We start from the raw sequence: 26,555 nt of genomic DNA, 5'->3' as shown, positions 1-26,555 counted from the left end.
AAAATGCAGACTTTATTTTGTATTTAATTTTATACTCAAATTCAGAAGTACTTTTGAAATTTAACAATCACAATTCATTTAACGTTAGTGTTGGCTTGATCACTTATCCCAGCTATATTAAAATACAATGCTACAGTCTGTTTGTTATAATATTAGTCCCTGTAGGTTCTTGATTTGATCTTGATTGTGCAGATTGGTGCCGTCTCCTGTCACTAACCTGGTCATAAACATGCTACATGCAGCTGTGTCACTGAAGCCACTGTCCTGGTGCGAACAACACCAGAGGTCTAACGCGAGACATACAAAGCTAATGAGAGCTGATCTGACAGATTAAATGTGTAAACATCTGTAGTTTTTATTCATTGTTTTGTCTCTACTTTTTCCAAAATAGTGAGCATTTGTGTGAGAGTCAAAGATTTGACAAAATGTATGTTTATATTTAGGAAATTATACATTTAGAATATAGAATAGGGGGTGAAAGGTCAAGAGAGCAAACAGTAGTGTCAAGCAGTAACACGCATCAAGGGAAAAACACAACCAAATAAACAGGCATGCCCCAAGATAAGCTATTGCACTTCGATAAGATCAAAATAAATAAATAAAACCACCATTTGTACAAAAAGGCACATTTTTATGAACAGAAATCTGGAAAATGCCATCTCCTTGCGCGTTGGTTAAACTTTCAACTAAAAAATATCAGTTGGCACATTTTTTTCATAAATTAGTTTCCTCTTCCACCGTCTCCCACTCGAAACACACCCTGAGAAGCAAACTGGAAAACATAAAAGCAAAAAGCAACTATTCAAAAGGAAGTGTTGTTACATTTGCTCTAAGGTGAATGGTACTGAACACTCCCCCTTGCAGCAAAATACAGGCACATTATAGTACATTGCATTTGTCAAACTACTGAAATGGTGCTGATTTTGGTTCAACTCAAGTGGACGATGCCCAGCTGATTTGGTTTCCATTGAGTTACTAACATTATTAAACAAATGTACAGTAATAGCCTAATCATGCTAGTTATATTTCTGGTATTTTTCATAATATTACTTTAAAATATGAACTGATTTGTTAATTTAGTTGCGGATACTTTCCCTAATAAGACTAAATGACTCTGGGGATTAGTACAAAGCCAGCCTGTGAGTTTTATTTCCCTCTTAAGTAAATTGGCAAAACTCACTGGTACCACATGTTGAAAACCCATGTTGCTCGATTTCTTTGTAAAAACGATATTGGCGACACACTGAAGCTTTGCCGTCTATCAGCCTTATGTTTCTGATTGTGCTATTTCAGTAAGTATTGAAATGTTAACAATAAACTACTCCCAACAAAGGCAAACGTGTCAAGTCAAATTTATATTAGATATCCATCGCATGATTGAAGCCCTGAACGTATCATTGACTACACAGAAAATAGAGATCCAGAAAACAACTTATATGAAAATAATCACTGGTCCAAAGCATAATATTTTACAGTGTCAGCATACACAACCACCCTTTTCAAATGAAGGGGCATCAAGATCTACGAACAATGTCCACAAGAACAGCTGAATTGAAGTCATGCAACTGCAGTGACACAAGAAATACTGGATAAAAATGTTGATCTTTAAAGCCATTGACAGCACTATGAGGGATGTCTGTTTGCACCCAAACACTGTGACTACTGCAGAGGAAACACAGTCAGCTCTATTCTTTCCCCAGTGACCCCACAATCTCATTTCTAACCAGATATGCTTGAAGAATGCTTTTACTAAAATATTTGGATATAAACAGCATTAGTTTCCAAACTGTAATATTCATCAAACTCGTTTCCAGTTGTATCTGTAGAAATATGGTTGTGCTTGACAGACAAAACTAATACTTAGGGTTTTTATTCTAAAATACTTTTGTAATCACCTCTCTGAGGCATAATTTGCACTTCAACTACAAGAACAGTTGTCTTTTTAATCTGTTAAAACATCAAATCAAGATATTATGTCCAAATGCACCTATCTTCTCCAAAAATATAGCATTTCAGTCATCACAATAAAATAACAGTTCTATAAATAATTTCACAAATCTTGCTTGGGTTTTTCAGTGCCTCCAGTATAAATACTGCTGGCCAGTATAGTCTCATTTCCAAGATTTCGAATGATACTTTTTTTTTTTTTGAACAATCATGCATTGCATCACTGCTTTCTTTCTACAGGCTGCAGGAGACACAGTTCACTCCCAGCAGACACAATTGGCAGATTGTTGTCACGGTGATGGCCAATAAGGTGGCTTATGCTGTCAAACACATGATCTTTTGTCCGTACCTTAAAAGACAAAATATGCATTAGTTATGTGTACTTGACTTATGCAGGATTTACATTTAATGTTGATCTTTACCGTTCCTTCAGGGTCCACCAGGAGCAGGTGTTTTGCAACTCCATTGTGCATTCCTGTCAGTACATAGGACCCTGGGTTTGTAGTGCTTTTCCGAACAAGGAAGTCCCCATCTTCATTCAGCAGTTTCTCTGCATCGCGGCGGCTCATTTTGCCATGGTACCAGGGCTGTCCCTCCAGCTCCTCCTGTGCCCGAAAAGCCACTGCCCGCACAAGAAGGGGGCTCGAGTTGTCCATGGATGCAGCCTTGTAGAGACCAGTTACTTGGGACTGAGGTGCCACCTGGGACGGCAAGTGTGACTGCGAATGAATGGCATCTTCAAACGGCTCTGGTGTTGTGAAGTCAACAGGGGGGGAGCAGTAAATGAATGTACAGTAAACAGTATTTTAACACTTTTTAACATGCTTTGTGTGTGTAGATGAATGCAAACACACATATGGACTGGTAACAAATATAATTTCCATCTATATGAAGACTGACATATATTGCTCTGCCCTTGCAAAAGATAATGCAATTGTATAATTAAAACTTCTTCTGTATGGGTCTCACTCTTTGGGTTGCCAGAGATTCAGTGAAATATAAAATAAAACCAGATTGCATAAAATGACTTGCTCTGTTGTATATCTTCACAGTAACAATCTCAGTACTGCAACCAATCAAGTTGTAATTAGTGCTAGTGGAGGCCTCCTATAAGTGAAGAATCAGTGACTGGGTTTGGGATATTTTGAGCTTTCAAATGGGGTGTGACATGACCACACACTTGTGTCGTCAAAATGCAGCTCAAGCCAAGCCCAATTTTCTTTTTTTAACCCTTCCACTCTGCACTAAGGAGAACCAGTTACTTGATCAGTAACTTGGGACAGACTGAAGCATTTATTTAATCCCAAAACAAGAGTAGTGCACACTGTCGGCCCAAATCCTTCTCTTGATCTCGGCTTTATCCTACAGTCTGCTTGTATGTCACCTCGCTGATAATAGGCTACTGCGAGAGACAGACCCACTCACAGACCCCACAGAGCTGGGACAGACCCCACTCGGACCTGGGGCTCGGACTACAGCCGTCGAAGTCAGCGCAGATGAATGCATTTGCACACGTTTATAGCAAATTACTATTATACTTGTGGTACACAGCGAACAGAAACATGAACAAACAGTCACGAAGTTAATATTTATTGACTAGGTTCAGGAGCAGAACCACGCCTCAACCAACCACTCCTATCTTCAGCTAACCACACCTCTAATTACTCAGATGCCCTATTTATACCAGCCAAGCTCATTCAACACTGCGGGCCAGATCTTGTGGCGGCGCACGGGGCGGCGCAGGCTCTTGGCGAATTATTTTCCGAGTGGCGGCGCTATATGTGCCATTCGCCTCCGCCACCTGTGAGGGGGCGTCACAAGAGGAGGTGACTGCACTGATGGAAACACGGCTGACATTCACTTCCTCGTTTACATTGCGCTGTCTTGCGTTCTTTCTTAAGCCTTAGGCTCTCACAGGTCAAACTAAAAACTTTATTTACCCCATCGTGAGCTAAACGATGTTCACGTCTCGAGAGAAAAAGAGCTACAGCGTCCGCTGTGGCGCGGATCGGCCGCGCTCGGCGTGAACGCGAAGCAAAACAAAAGCACATGTTCACCCCACACAACCACACAACCACTCTCCTGGACGCGGAGTCGATCTGGTGTGTCTCCGCCCACTTAAATGCGCTAAGTCTGGAGTGGCAAGATCACAAAGTGCGCTCCTACTGAGCGCAAAATGTCACACTATCGTCTCCGTTTTGATGCACAAGATCAGGCCCATAGTGTCTGAACTCTTGACCTCACCGACCTCCCTTTATGTCTGATTCATCTGCTCTGAGAGGGGTCCCGGAGCTTGTGCCGTGTTTTGTCAAACTCCTCCTGGCCCTCCACTGTAAGTCTGCATCTGAAGCCCCTGAGCCCTCGCTGCAAAACAGAATTGGGGCAGCCCTTCGTCTCTCATGAACTTGAATAACAGGGAAGGGGGTGATATATGAACCACCTCGGGCCTTGAGAACCTCAGGGAGGGGTCTCCTGGTGGTTCCCAGAGTCACGACTAAACAAAGTGAGGCTGCATTTCAGGTACATGCAGCAAAGGTGTGGAACAGCCTCCATGAGGACGTGAGACGGGCCTCAACCCAAACACTAATGTTTAAGTCCAGGCTGAAAGCACACTTATTCACGGCTGCCTATGGTAATTGATTGTATTTTAACTAATTTTAATATATATTTTTAATATATACATATTTGCATCTATATATTTTTATGAGTTGTATCGACTGAATTGTCTTATTGTGTTTTTATTGTGTTTATGTGGTTTTGGTGCTGCTGTGAGGCACATTGAGTTGCCTTGTGCATGAAGTATGCGGTATAAATACATTTTCCTTGCCATTGAGTCTTAAGCAATCTTAGATAAGTTGTAATAGTCGTGACTTTCTTTAGTTTCCAGTGTGATTGCTTCACATCATTGAAGAGCTTCAAAGGCATGTTCAGTTTTCAGCTCCACTGTACTAACTTACTCATGTCAAACAGATCTTTGGGTGGGCTATCTTTGGCTCCCGTTGTAAAGCTGCCCTTTGGGACACTGTCCGCCTCGGCCTGCAGCGCTGCCAGCACCTGGGCGTCGATCTGCTGGGTGTTGACGTACATTGGCATTTCTCCTGCCTTTATAGATTGACCTTTGTTGTCACCTATATCGAATGATCCTGAAAGTGTAGAGATAAAAACATTTAACAGACACATATCAAGAAAAATATTCAAACAGAACTATATTTGCAATAATGCTAATAATGTCTTCTTTCTGCCAAAGATTCCTAGCTTTTATTTTACTGTCTAAAACAAAAAGCTTTTGTGACTTTTTAGTCTTGTATCTGTAGTGTACCACACAGAATGTATTTGTGTGTTTTATTAGTATTTTATTGTTGATTTTAGGTTACTGTATCAAAATTGGAGCATAGTTGAAAAGTTATTTTCCCCTTATTGTGCAGCATAATAAATAGAGATACTTATTTTTCTTTACTAAATCCTACCTTGTTGTATGAAAATAGGCTTTTTCTCATCTCCCCAGTTTTCTCCACAATGCCGCCCTTGATAGTACGTCTGATCAACTGCTCGAAGTCCCGTCTTGATCGATACAAAAACAGTAAAAGGTTATTTTACAAACAAGTCCTTCAATAACATATACATTAACTAAAACAGTACCTGACTGCCATCAGTTGCTGCATTCTGATTGGTCAGCCGTGCATCAATAAAGCCTCCAGGTGGTGGCATTTTACCAGGGATGTTGTTATAATAAGGGTGATCTGCTGCTTCCTCCTCTTCCTCAGTCCATGGCAACTCTTCCATGGTTAATACCCTGGAAATATTGAAACTAGGGTCAAACCAGCATTAAAACTAATTTGAGCAGGTATTGATACCCATTTGCTAGTTATGCAGTCGTACATATTGAAATAAGTTCATAAGAATACTGGATGACAAACATGTATCAATCCAAATGATATATGTTGAAATGAAAGAAACAAATATCATTTTGTGTTGAACTCGCCATATTGTTGCTAATGTAAACTGTCAAATGGAAGTCACAGAAGTACTACAGCTCAGCCATCCTATCTGTCACTATCTTTACTGTCAGCCTAGAGAACAGGGATTGCCATGAGGTATGGTGAATAAACTCTTAAAAGCACAAAAATAACGATATTACCATGTGTTTTGCTTAAAATGTTGGCAAATTATGACCCACTGTGAGTAGCATAAAGCAAAGAAAAAGTTCTACCAAATGCTTGAAACTTCCCGTGCATGTGGAAGGGGAGCAGATCATAAGATAAAACAGTGTAACAATATTTATGAGTCCATGGAGTGCTGTGTGTTATATGAATGGCTCCAATTGTCCTGCGTTACCATGGTTATCATCTGCGTTAGGTTTGCATGAACTGATCATATAGAGACGGTAACGACAGGGTCACTATACGTTTGTTAAGTGATGATGTCATCGCTCCACTTCCGGGTCCAACGGAACATTAGTCCTATTCACGACAATGGGATTTAGCTGATTGTCCCCTGCTGCAGAGCCGACTACAATGCTCTTTTTAACATCTGATCACAAAGAAATATTACATTTGTGTTTTTCTGCAGTGTTTGATTGAGGGAACTCTCAACAGCTTGGACCCGGTAGTAGCTTATTATTGTGTGTGATGTCATATTTAACAAACGTACAGAGTTCAGGACTGTGATGTCATATTGCTAAGTGTCATGGAATTTGCAGCAATAATAAACTAATGGAGATTTTGAAAGGTAAAATACTGGAGTTAGCCTATTGTTCACAAGGGAGATAGAAAGGAAAATAACTGTAGATTCTTCCCCTTTGACATTGTTTGTTTGCTACCTTTCTTTGAGTTGATATTGCATAGTCAGTGTCGTAAAAGCTCACCTGTCTTGTGTGGCGGACATCTTGTTTGAAGGACACCGCAGGTACTGCTGAAACCGTAGGTCAAAGGCCTGACCAATGGTGCTAATGACGTCCTGGGCCAGACCGTCAGCACACTCCAGGATGTGGCATGCTTTAATACAACAACAATTACATAATGAGTAAAAACAACCTTTTATTTTCCACTGTGAACCTATGAAACAGCTACCTCTTCTGTTAACTGGATCCTTTGCTACATAAGCAACATAATCAGTGGTCTCCTGCAACAGAGAAAAAACAAGGCTTTAAGTTAAAAAACAACAACACATTGAGTAAGTAAGTGCTTTACTGTATTAAATAGCATTCAGGTGTTGGGTTAGTCCTGAGCCACTGCGGGCCAACCTGACCAGCATTAACACCTCATATTTGTTTAGGGCCCGACCGATATGGATGTTTGGGTCACACACCGATATGAAGGGGGTTGGAAAGGGGTATAAGCACGTGGACGAGTGATGTCACACGCACCTGAACAGGGTCACTGACTCGAGGGCAAAGGGACAGCACAGCCCTTCGTACTCCATAGTAAATTAGCTGAATACTTTTGACAAAAGATCGTGGTAACTATAATCCAATCAAAGTGGTCAACACACACACTGCTGAGGAAGGAGAGGAGCATAAAGTTTCATAGATTTCCTCGTATAGTAAAATGTTCCCACGCTGAACAAGTGGGCAATACAGTCCAGCCACATATCAAGCTTTTGAAATGAGCACATTCCAAAAATTCATCAGGGGACATTGTCCAAATTGGGGGAGTGGTTTAAGCGCCTTTGGGGATTTTGGTCATTTTTAAACCTGACCTTCTAAGTGCCACCTGCCTTTATTCTCAACATTTTGGTACTAATTATCTTCCTACAGTAGATAATTTCTCCATACAATCGAATTTACATTACACTAATGACACTCCATATATTTGACCACCATTCTCTATAGGACAGAATGGCATCTGCCTGGTGGACACATCTTGAAGATTAAAAAAAAGCATTTTATTTTATCTTTTCAATTTTGAATTTTATCTTTTTAATAAAAAAAAAAAACGCAAGTATTGTTTAGTGTTTATTTAGTGTGGTCAATTGTGTAACAGTTGTCCAGAGCAGGGTTACATTTATAAAGCTCACGAACATTCAGAATGTGTCCAAAAGTGACGTAAGTAATGTTTTCCGTAAAGTTTGGGATTGATAAAAACACAACTTGACGTGGGAAGTTGTGGACCTGTAAGGAAACTCTGAACCTACGCACTGGGAGAAATGTATTGTTTCTAAAAAAAATAATGACTATAATAATAACCACAAACCGCTGCCTTTTCACATGAGCGAAAGCCAGAATGGTCCCAACTGAATCACTGTGCAATCTCATGAAATAATGACCGGACACAAGTCTGAGTAACTCCTGAGCACACCAGAAAGTTTGATCACAACACAAGGCAAGATGCCATTCAGAGACGATGTCACCTTCACGCGTCGCGACAGAGCCCCCGACACGGACCACTGCCCCTCCTCACTCACACCACCCGGACCGGAAAATCAGCCTCTTAATAAAGCTCTTTTTTTACAGTCTAAACGGGTAATGGGCATAATGAATATTTTATTAACGGGATTGTGCATGACGCCAAACCTGTCACGACAAAGATCCACAGCCTGTGTCCTGCTTCCTCTCCCCCCCCCCGTACAACCCTCTCATTACCGTCTCATGTTTAGGAAAATCTCATTAATATGTTACTGTGCATTGTCCTTTTATTGTGAAGTGGAGGCGTGCAGAGGGCGTGGCATGAGGAGGGGTCATTTTTATTTCATTATTTGACCTTTATTTAACAAGCCGCTCGACCTATGGCCAGATTTCTGCTAAAGGTGGGTGGAAAAATGAAGAGAAGTGCAGAGAAAAACGTGCGCATATTTTTTCTCTGTACATGGAGTTTGGGTTTTGTCCGTACATACTCTTACGGTAAGAATCTTGAGGACAGTTTTATATATGACAACCCAGTTCTGTAAAAGAGGAAGCACAAATATTCAACGCTATTTCACACAGCATAGGAGGTTCAGAGGCCTCATTTTAAAACTCCTTCCCTCCTCTTTCCGATGTAAAAAAAACTGCTCTATCAGTCTCTATCATCGTTCCGGAACTACAGTACTTGCAGTTGGCAAATTAATATTGGCCATATTGGTCGGCCGATGTATATTGGTCGGGCCCTAATTTATTTTTACACTAGTCAAACTTACAGGGTCTCCACCCGATGCAAAAGAGATTGACTGCATATGGTGATTGGCAATGATCTGTCAGTGAAAAAAGTAATACAAGTGATCAGCAATCATATATTGTGTTGAGTACAAAAATAGTAACAATAACAATTACATATACTTATTAAAAACATAGGAGATCTTAATAGACAGTACCTGTTTGCAATCAGGGGTCATCAGATTCAGGCTACTGGTGGAAATGTTAAGATTGATGCACATGCCAGCAAACTGTAGATTGCTTTTCCCCAAGATACTGGATAATGCTTTTGAAGGTGGCTACAGAAAAAGCAAAGGAATAAACAGAAAATTAAAACAGTTTTGTTAAAATGAATATGACACGCAGGTACAAAAAATAACGAAACACAGGTGAACAGATCTCATGCTTTTTCTAGTTTAAGTGGACAAAATAATCTTTATATATATAATAAATGCTTGAATCCATTCAGAGAAAATGTGTGTGCGACATTTTGTTCTGTGAGCTCTCCCAAGACATTTGAACAAGAAATGCTTTGTTTCTTTCCCCACATAAGCACTGGATGTATGTGCCCACAATCTCATCCCTCTGATAGCAGATAATGTGCACATGAGTCACTAAGCATTGCGAGTAGTGTGCAATGCATCTCAGGCTGGAGCTACACCCACACACGTACAGCCCCGTACCGCTGCATGTTCCCCGCGTCCTCTTTAAGCGCAATCACTCCCTGCCATTGCCCCCCCCTCCCCTCTCTCTCTCTCTCTCTCCGTCATTGTTTTCTTTCCTTTTACACAAAAGGGAGGGGAAAGAACTTACACAACGGGTGCTATATATAGCAGCAGGAAGGGTAAATGAATATCTAATACATTCTCCTGTCTTTTTGTCTGCTCTCAAATATTAATTCTACTAGCTCAGTGCAGCACCCCTCCCTTTCCATATATGTGTCAATCTATGTACCTTTCTTTTGCGCAAAGCTCCTTTGGTCCCAGGAACAGCCTCACACACCAGGCTGATGGCCTCCCTGGAGGGATGAGGACAGAGGGTGGGCACAAGATGATGTGGAAGATGAGGATTGCATGGATTTGTTTAAGCTTTAGTGTAACAAATAAACATTTAGATTAAATAGTTTCTCTGCACGCTTCACAGGTTTCTAACATAAAATACTGTATATGATTTAACTTCTATCATTTATGAAAAACAGTTACACACCAGTGTAAACCTTTTTTTTTCGAGAGACTCACTGTCTGCCAATACAGTGAAAACCATAGCTAGGTGCCTGGCTGGCCATCTTCAACTGCACCCACTTTAGGAAGTCAAGCATAAAAGTGGACATGGCATGTGCCATGCCCAGCTAAACAAAGCCCTACTGCATGGTGAGCATGTAGGTAAAACAAATCCCATTTAAATCTGACGTGTCAACTCAATGCTTTGTCAGTAACAAATTAAAATGGTTGGGAATGTAGCACAGGGAAAACAATGCGAGATACCAATGACCAAATGTTCTGTTAAATAATTTGGACATACATTTGAATGTCAACAAAAGACTTGAAAGCATGATCATAAAAAAGATCTTCTTACTGCATTAGTTTATGCAACATTTAGCTACTTATAAGCCAGAATTATCCTTCCACTAATCCTGTTTACTAGCCTGGCTAACGCCAGACTAAAATCACAAGTGATATTTAGTCTGGGGACCACCAATTCATTTTCTCGTAGGAGAGGTGTGGTTTACGATCGTCCATAGTCAGCCAATCTATCATCGTATGAGATGACGTATGACGTACCCGCTGTAAACTTTCGAGCTAAACTATTTAGAACACGGCCTAAAGTTTGATCGAAAAACACCGTCATGTCTGCTGCTGTCATGTTGGATCCGTAAATAAACTTTTTTTTTTAAATCCGTAAATAAACTACAAGCTTACGTATATCAAATAGCTCGTCATCATCTTGCCTTTCCTCCTCGTTCTGTGATTGGTTCCCAAATCCATGCAAAAATTTCAGCCATGGTCCCCAGGCTGCTGTGCAGTTTGAAATGATTTGAGCGCACACAGCAGTCTGGCGTTAGCCAGGTTACCTGTTTACATCATTTTTTTCATGATTTTATTTTATTTTTAAGAAGTGGGGTTTTCATTGTGGCATAGTATGAAGATTAAAAATTTTTTTAAAAAGGGGACATTTTTCAAAACACGCACCTTGTGATCTGAGACCTTGTGTTGAAATCCAGAGATCTCATAGATCGAAGAACCTCTATGCATCCCAAATACTGGAACACACAAAACAGTAAACATTTTCACCATATTTATAGTTAGTCGTCAATTTTACTTCTGTGAAAGCCCTCACTGAGTTAATTATCTAGTTTCAGTTTTAAAACTAACCCTATTCACCTTATTCCGGAATTTGCGTGGGCGCCGCCATGAATTGTGCCCGCCCCTTTTCTCCTATCAGTTAACATGGGACTGGAGAAGTCCAGATAAAATCAGTTACGACACAAACACAAAGCTGTTTTTAGGCCATGCAGAGAAACGGTGCAGTGTTGACTTCTTGGTGCAAATAAACATTGGACATTTTACTCAAATCAATCGACTAAACATCAGATTTGAGTGGCGAACATTTTCCCTCGTTCTCCGTTTAAATGAACGGGCTTCGTGCTCGACCGGAAGTGTTAATACAACGGAAGTGCAGAGACAAGGAAAAAAGAGGCAAAAGTGGGCGGAATAAGGTGAATAGAGTTCTGGAAAAATGACTGTTACCATGGAGATCCGCCATGTCTGCCTGTTAGCATACATTTTCCATAGACTAACATTAGCTAAAAAACAGTATAAAAAGTGAAGAAAAAAGCTGTGGAACAACTCTGTTAGCTGCTGAGTTACTAAATTTAACTCACTGTTTTAATGTGAACAATAACTCCAGTATTTTAACTTGTAAAATCCATTAGTTTATAATTGCTGCTAATCCCATGGTGCTTTGCAATATGACATCACATTCCCGAACTTTATATTCGCGTTAGACATTTAAGGGCAGACTGAAGAGTAATGTTTCTGCATGTCTAAACAACAGGGTTAGCTTGCTTTAAACAGAATAAGACCATAAGGAAACAGGGTTTAATATAAGTATATTTTGGAGGATGAAAATGTCGAGCAAATGTCGAGTCATTTTTCTTTTTCCAACTTCGCACCACTAACATAACCACATCTGCTCTTGCGGAAACCAGCCCTTCAGAATAAGGGAGGACTTGTGTGTGAAACAAGAGAACACTACATCCAGACCACACAATAATGACCCTACTTATACCGTGGAGGTAACTTAACTGCTACCCCTCCGACTGCGTTTAACAACCTCCAGCAGTGGGCTTGTGACGGGCAAAGGGTCAATGTCCGGAGGAGGATTGGGCGGGCGGCCGCGGCTCCGCACCAACTTCCTGGAGCACATGAGCGGGCTTCAAACGGTCCACTGAAACCCTGTCCTGACCAGTCCCCATTTCAATAAGGATGGACTTGTGCCCCGCTTGCACAGCAACAGGAGAGCTAAACCTAGCCTCCCCTGGACAATCTCCCGACAACAACAGGACCCACACCCGAGACACTAGGCAGGAACTCCCCCGGCACTCTCAAAGACTGACCCAGAACTAACTGAGTGGAAGAGGAGTGCAGATCCTCCTTGAGGGCGGAATGTAGACCAACAAAACCCACAGCTGTCTGTCCACCCAGTTACTGTCCACCAGAGATGCACGGAGGGCGGCTTTCATAGTGCGATGACACCACACGCACAGTCTGTTGGCCTGAGGGTTGTAAGCAGTGGTCCGGTGAAGTTTAGCCCCAATCGCGTTCCACAGCTCCGAGGTAAACTGTCCAAGGGCACAACGAACCACGACACGACCAGCAAGTGAGTAAAACCACGGGACGGGAAGAGGACCGACAAGATCGATGTGTACATGTTCAAAACGCCTCTCAGGAATGGGAAAGGGCTCTAAAGGAGCTTTCATTCTGCACCTTAGCGCGCTGGCACGCAAAGTCTTACTGTGTCCAGACCGCACGCTTTTTTGGGCAGCAAAAACGAGCCTAGAGCCCCTAGTTGGACGATTGTGCTTATTGAAGTCAGACACTTGTCACAATGTCACCGAGCGTCAAAATGCTCTGGACGTGCATCAGCTCATCTTGGAAGGAGCTCTTGCCTGAAAAATAACTCCCTCTTTGCTACTGCCATGTCTTATGGATTTTGAACTATATCCCCATGGTCTACGCCAGGATCTCCCCAGTATTTAAGCCTATAGTATCCAGCCCACATGCTTGAAAATCGGGCAATTATTTGTGCCGGTGGACAATGGCTAGTCTAGGTTAGGCCATTAGCATGTTAAGCGGCTAAAGCTAATTGTTGATGAAAAGTCTGCAATAAAGCCCGACTGATCATCTCAAAGGCTGCTTTATAGTTGTCTGCTTTATTGACATAATTAGAGCGTAATACTTCGATTGGAGCTAGCTGCTTAGCAACTAGTTAGCTCCGAGTGCTAAACAATCGGATACGGCCACTTGTACATGAAACGTGAGCAATAATCTACAAAATCAACAAGCCCGGCTCAGTGTGTGATGATGTTAAACGGTTGCTTTATGTAGATGGTGGTTTTATTGACTTTGTGCATATTTCTCATTTTCACATGATTGATCGGAGCTTTAGCTTATAGCATTACCTTTCTCTGGAGGGAATGCTCAGTGCATCATCAAGGGGTGTTTAGGTAAAAGAAACACTGATGTGCGTCTTTGTAAAAGTCGCAGAGCTGCTGTAGCTCCGGTTCTCAAAACGATGAAGCTAAAATCCTCCATGATTATATCTGCAGCATAGGATATACACTGCTCCAACGTCACTGTTTGGGAAAGCACCTGATTGGTCGATGCTCGTGCACAGGAGGCGCGGGACGTGCCGCGGGATCTCTCTACACTCCCCGAGGCGGCCATGTATTTTGAATGTAAACCTGACGCTTTGGAGGCATTTGGTGTGAACCCGCCATTACGTCCTTCCTGAGAATGGGCCACACAAACTTGGCAACCATCAACTTAGCAGAAGCTTTAACTCCATGGTGCGACAGGGAGTGCACAGCATCAAAAATGCAACGTCGCAAAGGAGGGCCGCTCCGCTGTCCTGAAAATGAACATCCATAGGCCTACAACATCACACTTTAGGTAAAAGCACGTTCCCTCACGCCACAACACCTACTCATGTTACAGCATCTCTTCTGATTAATATGGCATCAGCTTTTGTGCTGATCATTACAACCATCACATTCATAATGGGGCTAGTAATTAATACAGGCCTTCACCCACGCAAGCTAATTTAACTTTTTAAGACAATGGTCATTCACATAAACGTTGGAACTGTTTATCACGGGGTGAATTTGGTGGACATTAGTGGAAAATGAATGTAATATTTCACATTTTTGTTTCTGACTGAATACTTTGTTCTTATTTTTCCATTTGGCTTATTAAACTGATCCCGCTATATGTGGGCATACAATTGGCACTATGCAATTACAAAAGTGACTACCATATCACAGGATGTTGGAGACCTTATATAGGTGAATAAAAGTATTAGGCCCAAATGCAATTTGAAATTCACTCTAATCACTTTAATAGTTAAAATATTGGAAAACAATAGTGGCACATGATGAGAGCAGTGGCCACATAATCCTAATTAAAGCACAGCGCTCTCAATGTAGAGCAAACTGTCAACAGCAGGATGGGCAGGGGGTTGTGACGGCACAGACAGGGCCCATACCCCACTCTGTGTGAGGAGGCTTTTACTGGGGTGATGGGACCAATAAGCGCTCTCGGCCTTAATTCAGTTAATGGAATGTCATGCCGGTCACAAACACTAGTGGCTTTGTTTGAGTGAGTTGTAGTAGGTGTCATATGATGGTCATCACATTGATTTGGCATGCAGCACATTTCTCTGATGCCCAACTGTTACTTAAAGGTATCATAAATAATGTAGCAGCTGATGTGTTTTTTATGGCTGCTCTGTGCTTGTGGAGTGTCCTACCTTCATTCACTTCACACTTTCAGGAGCATCATCACTCCCCATACTGACTCATTGCTAAAATGATGACATTCATGGCTGTTTTTCCCAGTTTTAGCCAACCCAGGCTCTTGGAGATCATGTTATATAGGATCTCATAAATGCAGTGTTATTACATACATAAACAGTGCCTCCTGTGAATTAAAATAACTGATTGATTAACACAACTTGCACATAAACATTTTACAAAATTATATTTAAAAATATAACACTGTTCTTTGTTCTCTAAATATAGCCAGCTATCTGCAGAAAGTGACATACAAAACTCATGGTTCTTCCCCTTTTGCCGATCTAAATGTGTAAGATATAAAATAAAAAATAAAAAAAATAAAAAACACCAACCTTGACAATGTATGTCACTCCTGGTCCTGAGATCTTCTCGCTGGAGTGTAGCCATCCTCTAGAGGGTTTGTTGACCAGTCCACCTCCTCCCCCTGGATTCCAGTCCTCAGTTCCAGGCTGTACGTCTTCCACTCGGCTTTTTTTGCTCATGTTGACTGCCAACTCCAGCTGCGAGCAGGGGGTTAACTGAGTGGCTCCTACCCCAGAGGCTGCTGCCGCGGCTGTTGTCACAGCAGGGCCAGAGCCACCGGAGCTGCCTGCGCCCGATCCCCCACCCCCCTGCAGCTTAGACACCGCCAGGTCCTTGACAGCTGAGGGCAAGCCCTTGATGCCCAGCAAGCTGCCTGAGTTTGTGAATTTTAGGTTGGACACCTTGTTGATGAGTGTACACAGGGTGGTGCCTCCATCCTCCAGGTGGTCGGAGCCGTGGCCAGTGGCGGTGCAGGAAGCGCTGGTGGGCTGGACCTCAGATGGGGGTGTGTAAGATGTCTCGGCAACAGACTGGGGACTGGCCGAGACCTTGGGGTTCATGGACAGTCCGTGGAGAAGATCATCGACCGATGTTACTGACTCATTCCTGAAGCGGTTGTATTTGGTACGGTGAAGCATACCCTTCTCTCTCTAGCTTTCTCCTGCTCTCTCACACAGCCTGCCTCTTTCACAAGTGTGCTGGCAGACGTGGCTGAGCTCTGCTGATTAGCCTCCCTTGTAACATAGCAGCAGCGGCAGCGGCAGCAGCAGCAGCGGCGGTGGTACAGGCAGCAAATGCCTTTGAGCAATCACAGGTCACCTGACAATTATTTTCTCTTTGGAGGTTACTGCAATAACTGGGTTGTGCCACAGCTACTGCCACTGTCTCCTGAGTCCACCCTGTTTCTAGTCAAATCCAAAAATGCAATCCAATCGGTCAAAGACACAATCCTCTGTAACGGCATTAAAAATTAAAAATGTGCAGGAGATGTGAAAAAAAAAAAAAAAAAAGATCTATGGAAGACCAACAATGTTGTGATGCAGTTGCTTGGATTTCTGACGCAGATCTGTCGCCTTCAAATCCCGTCAAAAGCAGAGAACAGGTTGTATGTTAACGTTGCTGATCATGGATACTGTGAGAAGAGCAAATACTGTGTACTGGCTGCTGCCTGTCGGCTCCAAGCTAAAGCATGACTCACTGATCTGAGAAAACCTTCTCAACAAAAGGCTTGCTGAGCACTGCAAATCACTTCCTGTTCGAGGGAGAAAGAAAACCTCCCACTTACAGCACACTGGAACCAATCAATTTTTTTAATGCCCTAGACTGATATTTAATCCAAGTAATTTTTAGCTTCCCATTTAATTTATTTGCACAAGGAAACTAACAGATAGCAGAGGGCTTACAATTGTCAATGAAGATGTAGTCATTAACAAAAACTTCTGATCTAAATCGCTTTTCTTCTGTAATATTCCTGTGCCTGTTACACAGATTGTAAAATGAAGAATTGGTTTTATTTGTATTATGAATCACATCGATTTATACTTGTAGGCTATTAAATGTATCATAACTGTAGTATCTATAATGCTTTCAGATGTAGGTGATCTATGAATGATACATTTGTTTAAAATCGATGCTTCAGAAAATGAATAGTTTCACTTTTACCATGTTTGATGCCAAATAAAAAGCTCTCTGCAATGAAGGCACTCAATTTTAGGTGCGCATAAGAAAAGAAGCGAGGATAAAAAAATCCTTACAAAAACAGCCAGCACGCTAAACTGGTAAAACTGCAACATGAGTGAGAAGAACAGAATGAACAGCATGCGTCTCAGGCAGATGACTCAAAAAGAGGTGGACAGAAACAGCCCAGGAGTCTCCACAAAAACAGTGAGAAGCATTTTGTCTCTACGACAGCAGAAAGCACACAGCCAGACACCATTCAAGTAGAAATGTCCTCAGGAGAAAGTAGTGAAGGCGAAGGACTAACACTCATTCATAAGCAGCTTCCGCGCTCACTGCTGCAGATTTCGCACTGCAGTCCCTCCCAACATATCTCTTTCCAGCAGGGAAAAAAAAAGAAAACAGTACGTCTGCGTTCTCTCCTCAGAAACAAAGACACAAAGACAGGCAGTGAAGAAAACCAAGGTCCTCCATAATTAGAAAAGAAGACAAAGGACAAAGGAAGAGAGCACAAAGATGCATGCAATATTTAGTCGTCTAAGTGAATGAAAGAGCAGGCTGGCATACCAATGTTTCTGTGAATGGAAGCAAGGCATTTCTGCCTCTGCAAGGCAATCCCTAGGGATGGCAAGGTCTTATCCAATGAGCAGCCAGCTGGATGACTCATTCAGGGGAGGCTGAATAGTGGAAGAGACCATTCCACAGACAGGTGTTAGTTTCAAATAATTGTAGCAGAGATACAAACAACATTATTTATAAAATGTTTTTCATTGTTTTAATGAAAGACATCATTCCTGTTGAGATTACAAAAGGTAAAACATTTTTTTTAAATTACAAAAAAAAACACCCCTATGCGCAGCGGATAGTCCAATGGTTGAGGCTGCTGCGCCTACACATGGAGCACCAGGCTCGTTCGAGGTGAGCCAGACGGGCTGCCTGCAGACGCACGGTGCATGCTGGTTAGATTTCTGTCCCGACTTGCTCTGGACTTGCACTGATGTCACGGGCACATGGGGCACGGAAAGCTCATGAGACCCCAACTAGACCAGCCGTGTGGGTCAGCCGCCGCAGTTCCCCAAGAGCAACTGGCAGGGGAAGTGATGCCTCTGATTGGCTAGGGACAGCCGACAGCCGTCTCTGATTGGCTCAATTCAATGAATCTCAATACGACGCCTTTAGTAGACATAAGTATCCTTAAAGGAACTATACCTAATATTCAACCTTTTTATTCAAAATGTGACGAAATAGGTATTTTACCGCCATGGCTGTCCTTCGGAAGTAAATATGTGACAAAAATGTTAAACCCCTTTTTGTCACATATTAACTATTTGGATTTGACCATACACAAGATCAACAAATCATAATGTCATGCAAACTTCACACTTACTAAATTTACTTTTACAGAACAAACAGAAAAACAATGTCAGGTATAAGTTCTTTAAGATTACCAGCCAAACAAAGGCCGTGTTGGCATCGCGATTCAACAGTACAATACTTAAAGGAATAGGCCACCGTTTTTACATACTGAGATATGTTCTTACCTAACCTTAGTCGAGTTAATATATACCCGTCTGGTCTTTGTCCGTGCGCTCTGTCACGCAAACGGAGCACATACGCAGCCTCTCCCACATGTCATATAGCTCCAAAAAAGCTCACGATAGAAGCTACCAAGCTCTTCCACGTGTTCCCTATTTAAATAAAGTTACGTGAAGTGTTTTCAAGCGAAGTATATTTACACAGAAATGTAACATGTCGATTTTATAAGCAGATAAAAAGGGGTACGAATGATACGAGGAGCACAACGTCCGCGCAGTAACTCCTAAAGGTTATTGACAAAAGTGAGCGGGGGGAAGTCTTTAGGAGTTACAATATAGTGGGATAAAGTAAAAGTGTGGGGTCTCGACCTAGCGTCCCCCAGGGCCACATACTCAGCTCTACCTGCCAGGAAGGACAGCAACCACTGGAAGACAGTTCCAGTCAGACAAATGGTGTGTTGAAGGCGCTGAAGGAGTATGTCGTGATCCACCGTATCAAAACCGTAAGGTCTCGGAAAACCAGAAGGGATGGATAGCCCCGGTCAGCCGCAACCAGCAGATCAATGAGCAGTACTGTGGGCTCATAGAGGCCACAGGTCTGCATATGGCACTCAAGCTGGCTAACCACAGCCTTTTCGAAGACCTTGGAAATGAAAGGTAGGCTGGAGATGGGCCTATGTAGCCAGAATGTTAAGGTCCTGATCAGGTTTCTTAAGTAGTGGCTTAATGAGAGCTGTTGTTAGAGTTGATGGAACTGAGCCAGACTGAAGGGAAGAATTCAATATTGCTGCTATGAGGGGACTGATGGAAAGATTTTGTTTCAGTGATGGTGTGGGGAGCGGATCTGGTGGACAGGACCCCATCTTAGGACCCCATCTTACGGATACTGCACTCCACCTGCAGCACCGAGACCTCCTCTAACTCTACTTATTTGTGACTCTGAAACAATGTGTTCATATTCAAACATGCATTTGTGTAACAGGTCTATCACACATGCAAAAGAGACGTAATGGTGAGGTGAGGAGTAGGGCAGCAGTTTTCTCTACTTGACTACAGTTGCCAGGTTACCAAAAACATTCAACTCGCAACAAGTGAAATTACCAATAATAAAGTGACAGACAATTGTAAGTTGAAATGTGTACCCAAAAAATAAATTAAAATACACATTTGGGGAATATGCGTCACAATTACTGTGCTGTGGCACAATGTGTTGTATTCAAACAACTGCAAGTAGTCCAAGAGCTTTTTCCATTATAACACGGGTGTTACATAACCTTTGGTCTCTGGAGGCTACAGTCAATAAAGACCCAATGTCAGCAGCCTACTTTGCAGCTACAATGATTCTATAACACTGTTGTATGAGACTGGTGGGCACTGTTAAACGATACCACAATGGTATTGTGTAAAAAAGGTACAACTGGTATATTCTCCTTTAGTTGTGATGCCCAGTGGGTCTTGAGACAGCACTAAAGAAAGTGAATTGGTTGTTTCTGCTCAATAGATAACAAAATAATTTAAAAAAGAGTTGTCTTTTATGGAACAAAATGGTTATGTTGTATGTTTCTGGATGACAAATAATCTAGTGTACTTATTGAAAAAGATAATGTTCAGGTATTGGTATTGTACCAACCCAGTATTGTAATAATAATGGTATAAAAATAATAACTGTACCAAGCTCAGCTAATGTTAAAACATTTGGATATTATTCATACACAAGGCTTTTTCATGGTTCTTGGTTAAAGACATAAAATAATTATATTATTATTATTATTATTATTATTATATTCTATTATATATTATTATATGCAATTTATTTATATGCGCCCCACTCGGGCGGTGGTGGCGGCAGCAGCAGCAGCAGTGGCAGCAGCAGCAGCAGCAGCAGCAGCAGTGGCGGAAGTATTGATCCAAAATGATAACAGTAAATCAGAAATACAGTGGGAGGAAAAAGTATGTGAATGCTTTGGAATTTCTCACATTTCTGCCTAATTTGGTCACTAAATGTGGTCTGATTTTCATCAAAATCATAAGAATGATTAAACAGTGTCTGCTTAAACTAATACCACCCACACATTTAAATTTTATCATATTTTTATTGGCCATAACATGTAAAGATTCACAATACAGCGTGGAAAAAGTAAGTGAACGCCCAGAAATCCCGCAGAATTGGAAACCATGATTCTCCTGCTCCAGACTTCACCGTGAGGATAGTGTAAACATGTTGTTCTGCTGTTCCATTATTCCTCCACACATGACGTTGTGTGTTCCTCCCAAACTATTCAACTTTTGGTCAAACAGTCAACTGGATATTTATCCAGTAGTGCTGTGGAGCATCCAAGTGCTCTTTCACAAACCAAAGTTGAATACTTGGGGTGGAACACACGTCATGTGAGGAGAAAAAACAAAACAGCAGACCAACATCTTTACACTATGCTCACTGTGAAGTCTCGTGCAGGGAAAATGATGGTTTGGGGCTTTTTTGATGCCTCAGGGCCTGGACAACGTGCCATTACCAATAGAAGAATTTATTCATAAGTTTATGAAGATATTTGCAGAGAAAAACCTGAGACATTCACAACAGCGTGGATTCCCTTGTATTAAATATCTGTCTGACTCTTCTTTTGCAGCAATAACAGCTTTCCTGTAGTTGCAGATTAGACACACAACGATAAGGATGAATCTTGGACCATTCCTCTTTACAAAACTGCTGCAGTTCAGCCAGATTGGCCAATAAAAATATGATGATGATTGTTTGTTTGTCTGTTGGATTATTTTATGTTGCATTACCTTGAAAAAAGAATAAATAAAATGAAATGAAATGATTTTGATGAAGGTCAGACCACACACACACACACACACATATATATATATATAATTATTTTTCATTTACTGTCTCTTATTTCTGGTTATTTCTGTCTACGTGCATTTTAATTCTTCCACATTCCATCAAGTAATATAATAATAATAATAATAATAATAATAAGCTAATAATTTACAAAACATTTTGACAAACATTTTTGCCTATTTTTCCTTTTGCCACTAGATGGTGCTAGGGTCTACGGCTTCTCCACGGTTTTGATGCTGCCTTTACTTTGACCAAAAAGCGGCGTCTTCATCCTAAAACATGTTGCCTTTCAATCAACCTACTGATTTCAGCCAGAGACAACATGAGTCATAATGTGTGGCACTGACAGAGGCAAAGTGACAGAAAGTTTACTCTTAACATTGTCCCACCAGCGCTAAAAAGACACAAGACTGCAAAAGACTGCACGTGGCTACAGTGCTTAACATAGACTTATATTTAACCTATGCCTGATTTCAGCGTCTTACCTCCTCGGTCTCTGCTGCTGCTGAACATGTTTTACACAGTGGGCCACAGGTCACCGTGTTGTAGTTTTGTTTTTGGTCGAAATCCCGTTTCCCTCCTCGAGGCAAAATAAGAGCCTTTTTTCCCCCTTGCACGTGCCACGGGAAAGGCGGGTAAAATAAGAGTTGCCAATCATGATTGTTTGCAAGTACGCAGCGTTAGTGCTTATAGATGGTTTTCCGTTCCCATGATCCTCTGCGCCGCGCCGCCATTTTGTGTGGCGTTCGACAATGTTTATGCACGACTGGCATGCGCATTTAATGAATAATTGTGTCTACTACGGCCGTTCTGTAGTCGCTAATGTGTTTTTTTCACTCACAATGAGCCATGTGATGGGTAGGCTAACATAATCATTGTGATGTACACATGCACGGTAATCATAACAGTAAAACACGTAGGCCATAGTGTGCACTTAAACTTGTCCATCGAACCAAACAAACAGCTGTGATGTGAGCGGTTAAACAATGAGGAATGGCTGTATCTATAACGTGTATCAGCGCCAATCTGTGCTGCGTTTACCTCCTGATGAACGAAGAGAGTAACAGCGGCCGACTCGCGCTCCTCCCCGGTCTTCTCCTCACACTCTCCCCGGCCAACTCACGCTCTTCCCCGGCCGCCTCGCTCTCGCCTCCCCGGCCTTCTCCTCACACTCTCCCCGGCCGCCTCTCGCTCTCGCCGGGTCTCACTTTACGGGGACGGCCTGTACTTCCTCCGTGATTTGTCCGAGTCTCATCTCTCTGCTAGCTGCTAACTGTACCTGGTTTGCGTTTGACAGCAGCATGAAAAAATACAAGTCTACGAGCTCATCGTAGACTCGCTTTATTTCATGCTACCAGCTAGCCCCGTTGTCAAATCTGTTTGATGCCACTTTTTCTCATTTATCTGTCAGATTGTCGAACGCCACACAAAATGGCGGCGTGGCGCAGAGGATCATGGGAACGGAAAACCATCTATTGGCAGATCATCATAGGCCTGCCTATGCCTACACCTAGCCTATACCGTCAAGTCTATCATTGCTTAGCTTTAATCAGGTTTTTATTTCTCAAGAAGAAAAATCAGAGTCAGAAAACCAGTCAGCATGGTGTGACCACCATTTGCCTCACGCAGTGCAGCACATCTCATACAATGTGGCCTGTATGGTGGTCCACTCCTCTTCAATGGCAGTGCGAAGTAGCGGATATTGTTGGAAGCAACAAATAAAAGCTGGCTAAATTAGAGTCTATTTTATTAGTTTTAGAAAACATTTACTAAATACGTTTTTCGTTATGCTGTTCACAAATGCAAGACATAGCCTAATATAGACTAATTACGTTTTCATTTTTGTAGATGAGTGCTCTGCCACACCTAACAGCCAAATTTAGCACATACAATGGTGTTTTGATGTAGGACTAAAGCACAGTGATATCAGGCTGTGGTTGTTTCCTGTCACATGTTTGGATTTAGCCTGGCCTTAGACATCCGTAAACTCCAGTTAATTATAATTTCCCTACATGTACGTCTGGGTCTGATCTCAGTGGCCGTGTTACATCGGTGGAATTTCAACCTACCATTCAGCGAGCGGAGGAGGCGGGGCTTGTAGGTGACGTCAAGCATTTGCGCCACATTTGCTGGTTGTAGTTTGGCCATTGCGGCGGATACGGAAGTAAAGGAAGCTCTTCAATCCTTTCTGGCTCAGCTCCCAAATATCCAGAAATTAAAATTGAAGCCTTGGAATGTGCAAGGAATGATCCCAAGAGAGTTATGGTAGAGCTATGATAGAGTTATGATAAAGTCATGATAGAGTTATGACAGTGTTATGATAGTTATGATAGAGTTATGATGATAGAGTCATGATAGAGTCATGACAGTGTTATGATAGAGTTATGATAGAGTTATGAAAGAGTCATGATAGAGTTATGATAGAGTCATGATAGTCATGATATAATTATGATGGAGTCATGATAGAGTTAGGATGATAGAGTCATGAGAGTGTTATGATAGAGTCATGATCGAGTTATGACAGTGTTATGATAGAGTCATGATCGAGTTATGACAGTGTTATGATAGAGTCATGATCGAGTTATGACAGTGTTATGATAGAGTCATGATCGAGTTATGACAGTGTTATGATAGAGTCATGATCGAGTTATGACAGTGTTATGATAGAGTCATGATCGAGTCATGACAGTGTTTTGATAGAGTCATGATCGAGTTATGATAGAGTCATGATAGATCTCGGAAGGCTCGTGACAGAGTTCAGTTCGGAGAGGCAGAGGAGTGTTTTTTTATTTATATTTTATTATAATACAGGAAATTTACAAGATAAAACTAATACAGGAAGACGGCGGTAAAGAGGGGCACAATAGTTTCCCAGGCCAAACGGGACGAACAGGACACTTGACATTGGCCACTCCCATGACGACCCAGACCACTTTACCCTAAAGACACTTGAAAAACAAACTTGCGGGGGCTGCCCCTGCCCAAATGAACCGGTCTCAAGTGAACTGAACTGGTCTGGTTCTGAAAGGCTTATTATGACACGAGCAAACCACTCACCCACAGGACACCACACACACACTATCTGCCATCTGCCCTCATCCGTATCCAGGATTCATGTGCGAACGTGAGCATCTGCCCACTCGAGACTGTCAGGACGCCGAGCTGCGGTCAGGTGCAGGCCCCGATGACGCTGATGAGGTGGACGAGTGTGCAGATTACATTCTCTGAGAAAGTTCCTGTTAGTTTGTGCAGACATTCTTTGGTAATGCCAACCGATTGTCAGTGGTGTGTCTAGGGGGTGGCCCAGGCCATCTCTAATTTCTACTGGGCCACCCCAGGTGCCACCCCACTCAGGGGGGCTGAGGAAGCAAAAGGAAGAATATTTGTGGCAGTACTCACTAGTACACCCCACCTGCATAATCATCAAGAAGCCTTTTGTTATGCAGCACTAATCACTGATAGTTCAAACTAAAATGAATGTTAATGATAGCGCAAGTTGGCACAATGAACATTATTTTTACTTAGCAAAAAATAATGCTGACTGGCACTTTGTAAGTAACAAAATCCAACCCGTTTTGTTGTGGTGTTAGCATTAGTTATTTATCTATTTGTTTATGTGGTCGGGACAGTGCATGCTAATGAACAGACATGGGACTCATGCATGTAAACACGCCACTCCGGATTGTAGCCTTGGCTAATTTGCATCCGTTGTCCCACAGTCGCAAAGACACTCATTCATCCTCATTGAACCGACGCAAACATGGGGAGAACATGCAAACTCCAGAAAAACCAAGTGCCACCCCAGGGCCACCTCACCAGGTGCCTGGTCTCAGACGATCTAAGAGGTGACCATGCTGGATGTGAAGGTGGTCTGGTGTGGTTACACATGGGTCTGCGGTTGTGAGGCCAGTTGGATGTAATGCTAAATGTAATGCTAAAGTAAGAAAAGTGTAAACAAACACTTGCTTAGTGCCCTTTTATTGTCACAAGCACTTTTCTTTACTACCACGTGGTCAGTGACTTCATTTTGAGTAGTTTTATTATCACTCTGAGCTGGTTAAGCTGCTCATTCATGACGATTTGGTTCACATTTCTCAATGAGAATAAATGAGCTCAGTCAGTGTTGAGTGAGCTTTATTCAGGATCACTGCAGTCATGCTTTTTCACCACGAGATGGCGCCTATACACTGTAACCTTCTAACACAAAGTGATACAGTGTGACACAATTATGAGTGTGTGACAGACACTTTGAGGTATCATCTGCCCATCACTAATGGATTATCTCAGCAAAGCGCTCACACAATGTTTGAGAGAAATGGGTCCAATGTTTATAGAAAAGCGTGTAATGTCTCTGATGTGGTGTAATCCATGCTACATATTACATTTATTACCACTAGAGGGCAGACCATGTCTATGTGTTGCCTGAATACAGTATGAGCAGAGTTAAAGATACAATTTTGTTGCACCTCTGTGAATTCCGGCCTTCCACAGTATTTATTTGTTCACCCCATAAAAAATGTGGGCAAAAACAAAAGTGTTACGTTTAATTTTTGCTGAGTGTAAATCACTCTACAAGCCTAGGTAGGCTGGTAAAAACGGGTTCCCCACAAACAGATCGTTGAAATTTTACTTAATGACATAAGTATTTTAGTCCCCTTTTAACCTAATCACAAAAGCCATATCCTGCTTCTAACAATGTAAAAAAATATATATATATATATATATGTGTATATGTGTATATATATATATACGCGAGGAGTAACTAAAATAAAAAATACAAAATTTTGCAAAGAACATAACCTCGAACAGCATAGGAATTCCTTGTCATTTTTGTTCCTAAACGACCCTAACCCTAATGACCCTAACCTAAGTTTAACCCTAATCTTAACCTAACCTAAACTAACCCTAACAACAATCGTAAAGGATAAAAAATATTAACAACCGTCGTGTATCCGCTCCTACCAGCAGAGGGCGCCCTCTGCGGATCCGCCTCACCGCTCGTGGACCTGCCTCGGGTCCGGGCCTGCAGCTTTCTATTTGAGCAGCGCCCTTCTCCTCTTTCTGTTC

At 42.0% G+C, this 26,555-nt stretch overlaps 1 protein-coding gene across 1 annotated transcript; it reads right to left on the bottom strand.

Annotated features, from left to right (window-relative positions):
- Positions 1–377: 377 nt before the first annotated feature.
- shc3 (SHC (Src homology 2 domain containing) transforming protein 3) lies at positions 378–16,774 on the bottom strand. Its single transcript, XM_079552117.1, has 12 exons — positions 15,461–16,774; positions 11,245–11,315; positions 10,010–10,073; positions 9,235–9,354; positions 9,061–9,114; positions 7,017–7,068; positions 6,812–6,941; positions 5,587–5,740; positions 5,415–5,508; positions 4,905–5,090; positions 2,370–2,695; positions 378–2,296 (listed from the first exon to the last, which is right to left on the bottom strand). Exons 1-12 carry the CDS (start codon positions 16,067–16,069, stop codon positions 2,168–2,170), a joined length of 1,989 nt encoding a protein of 662 aa, XP_079408243.1. The 5' UTR covers positions 16,070–16,774; the 3' UTR covers positions 378–2,167.
- Positions 16,775–26,555: the final 9,781 nt, after the last annotated feature.

The sequence above is a fragment of the Gobius niger genome, assembly GCF_951799975.1.
Source record: "Gobius niger genome assembly, chromosome: 2".
Lineage (NCBI taxonomy): Eukaryota > Metazoa > Chordata > Actinopteri > Gobiiformes > Gobiidae > Gobius > Gobius niger.
This window is presented reverse-complemented; position numbering and strand designations above follow the sequence as displayed.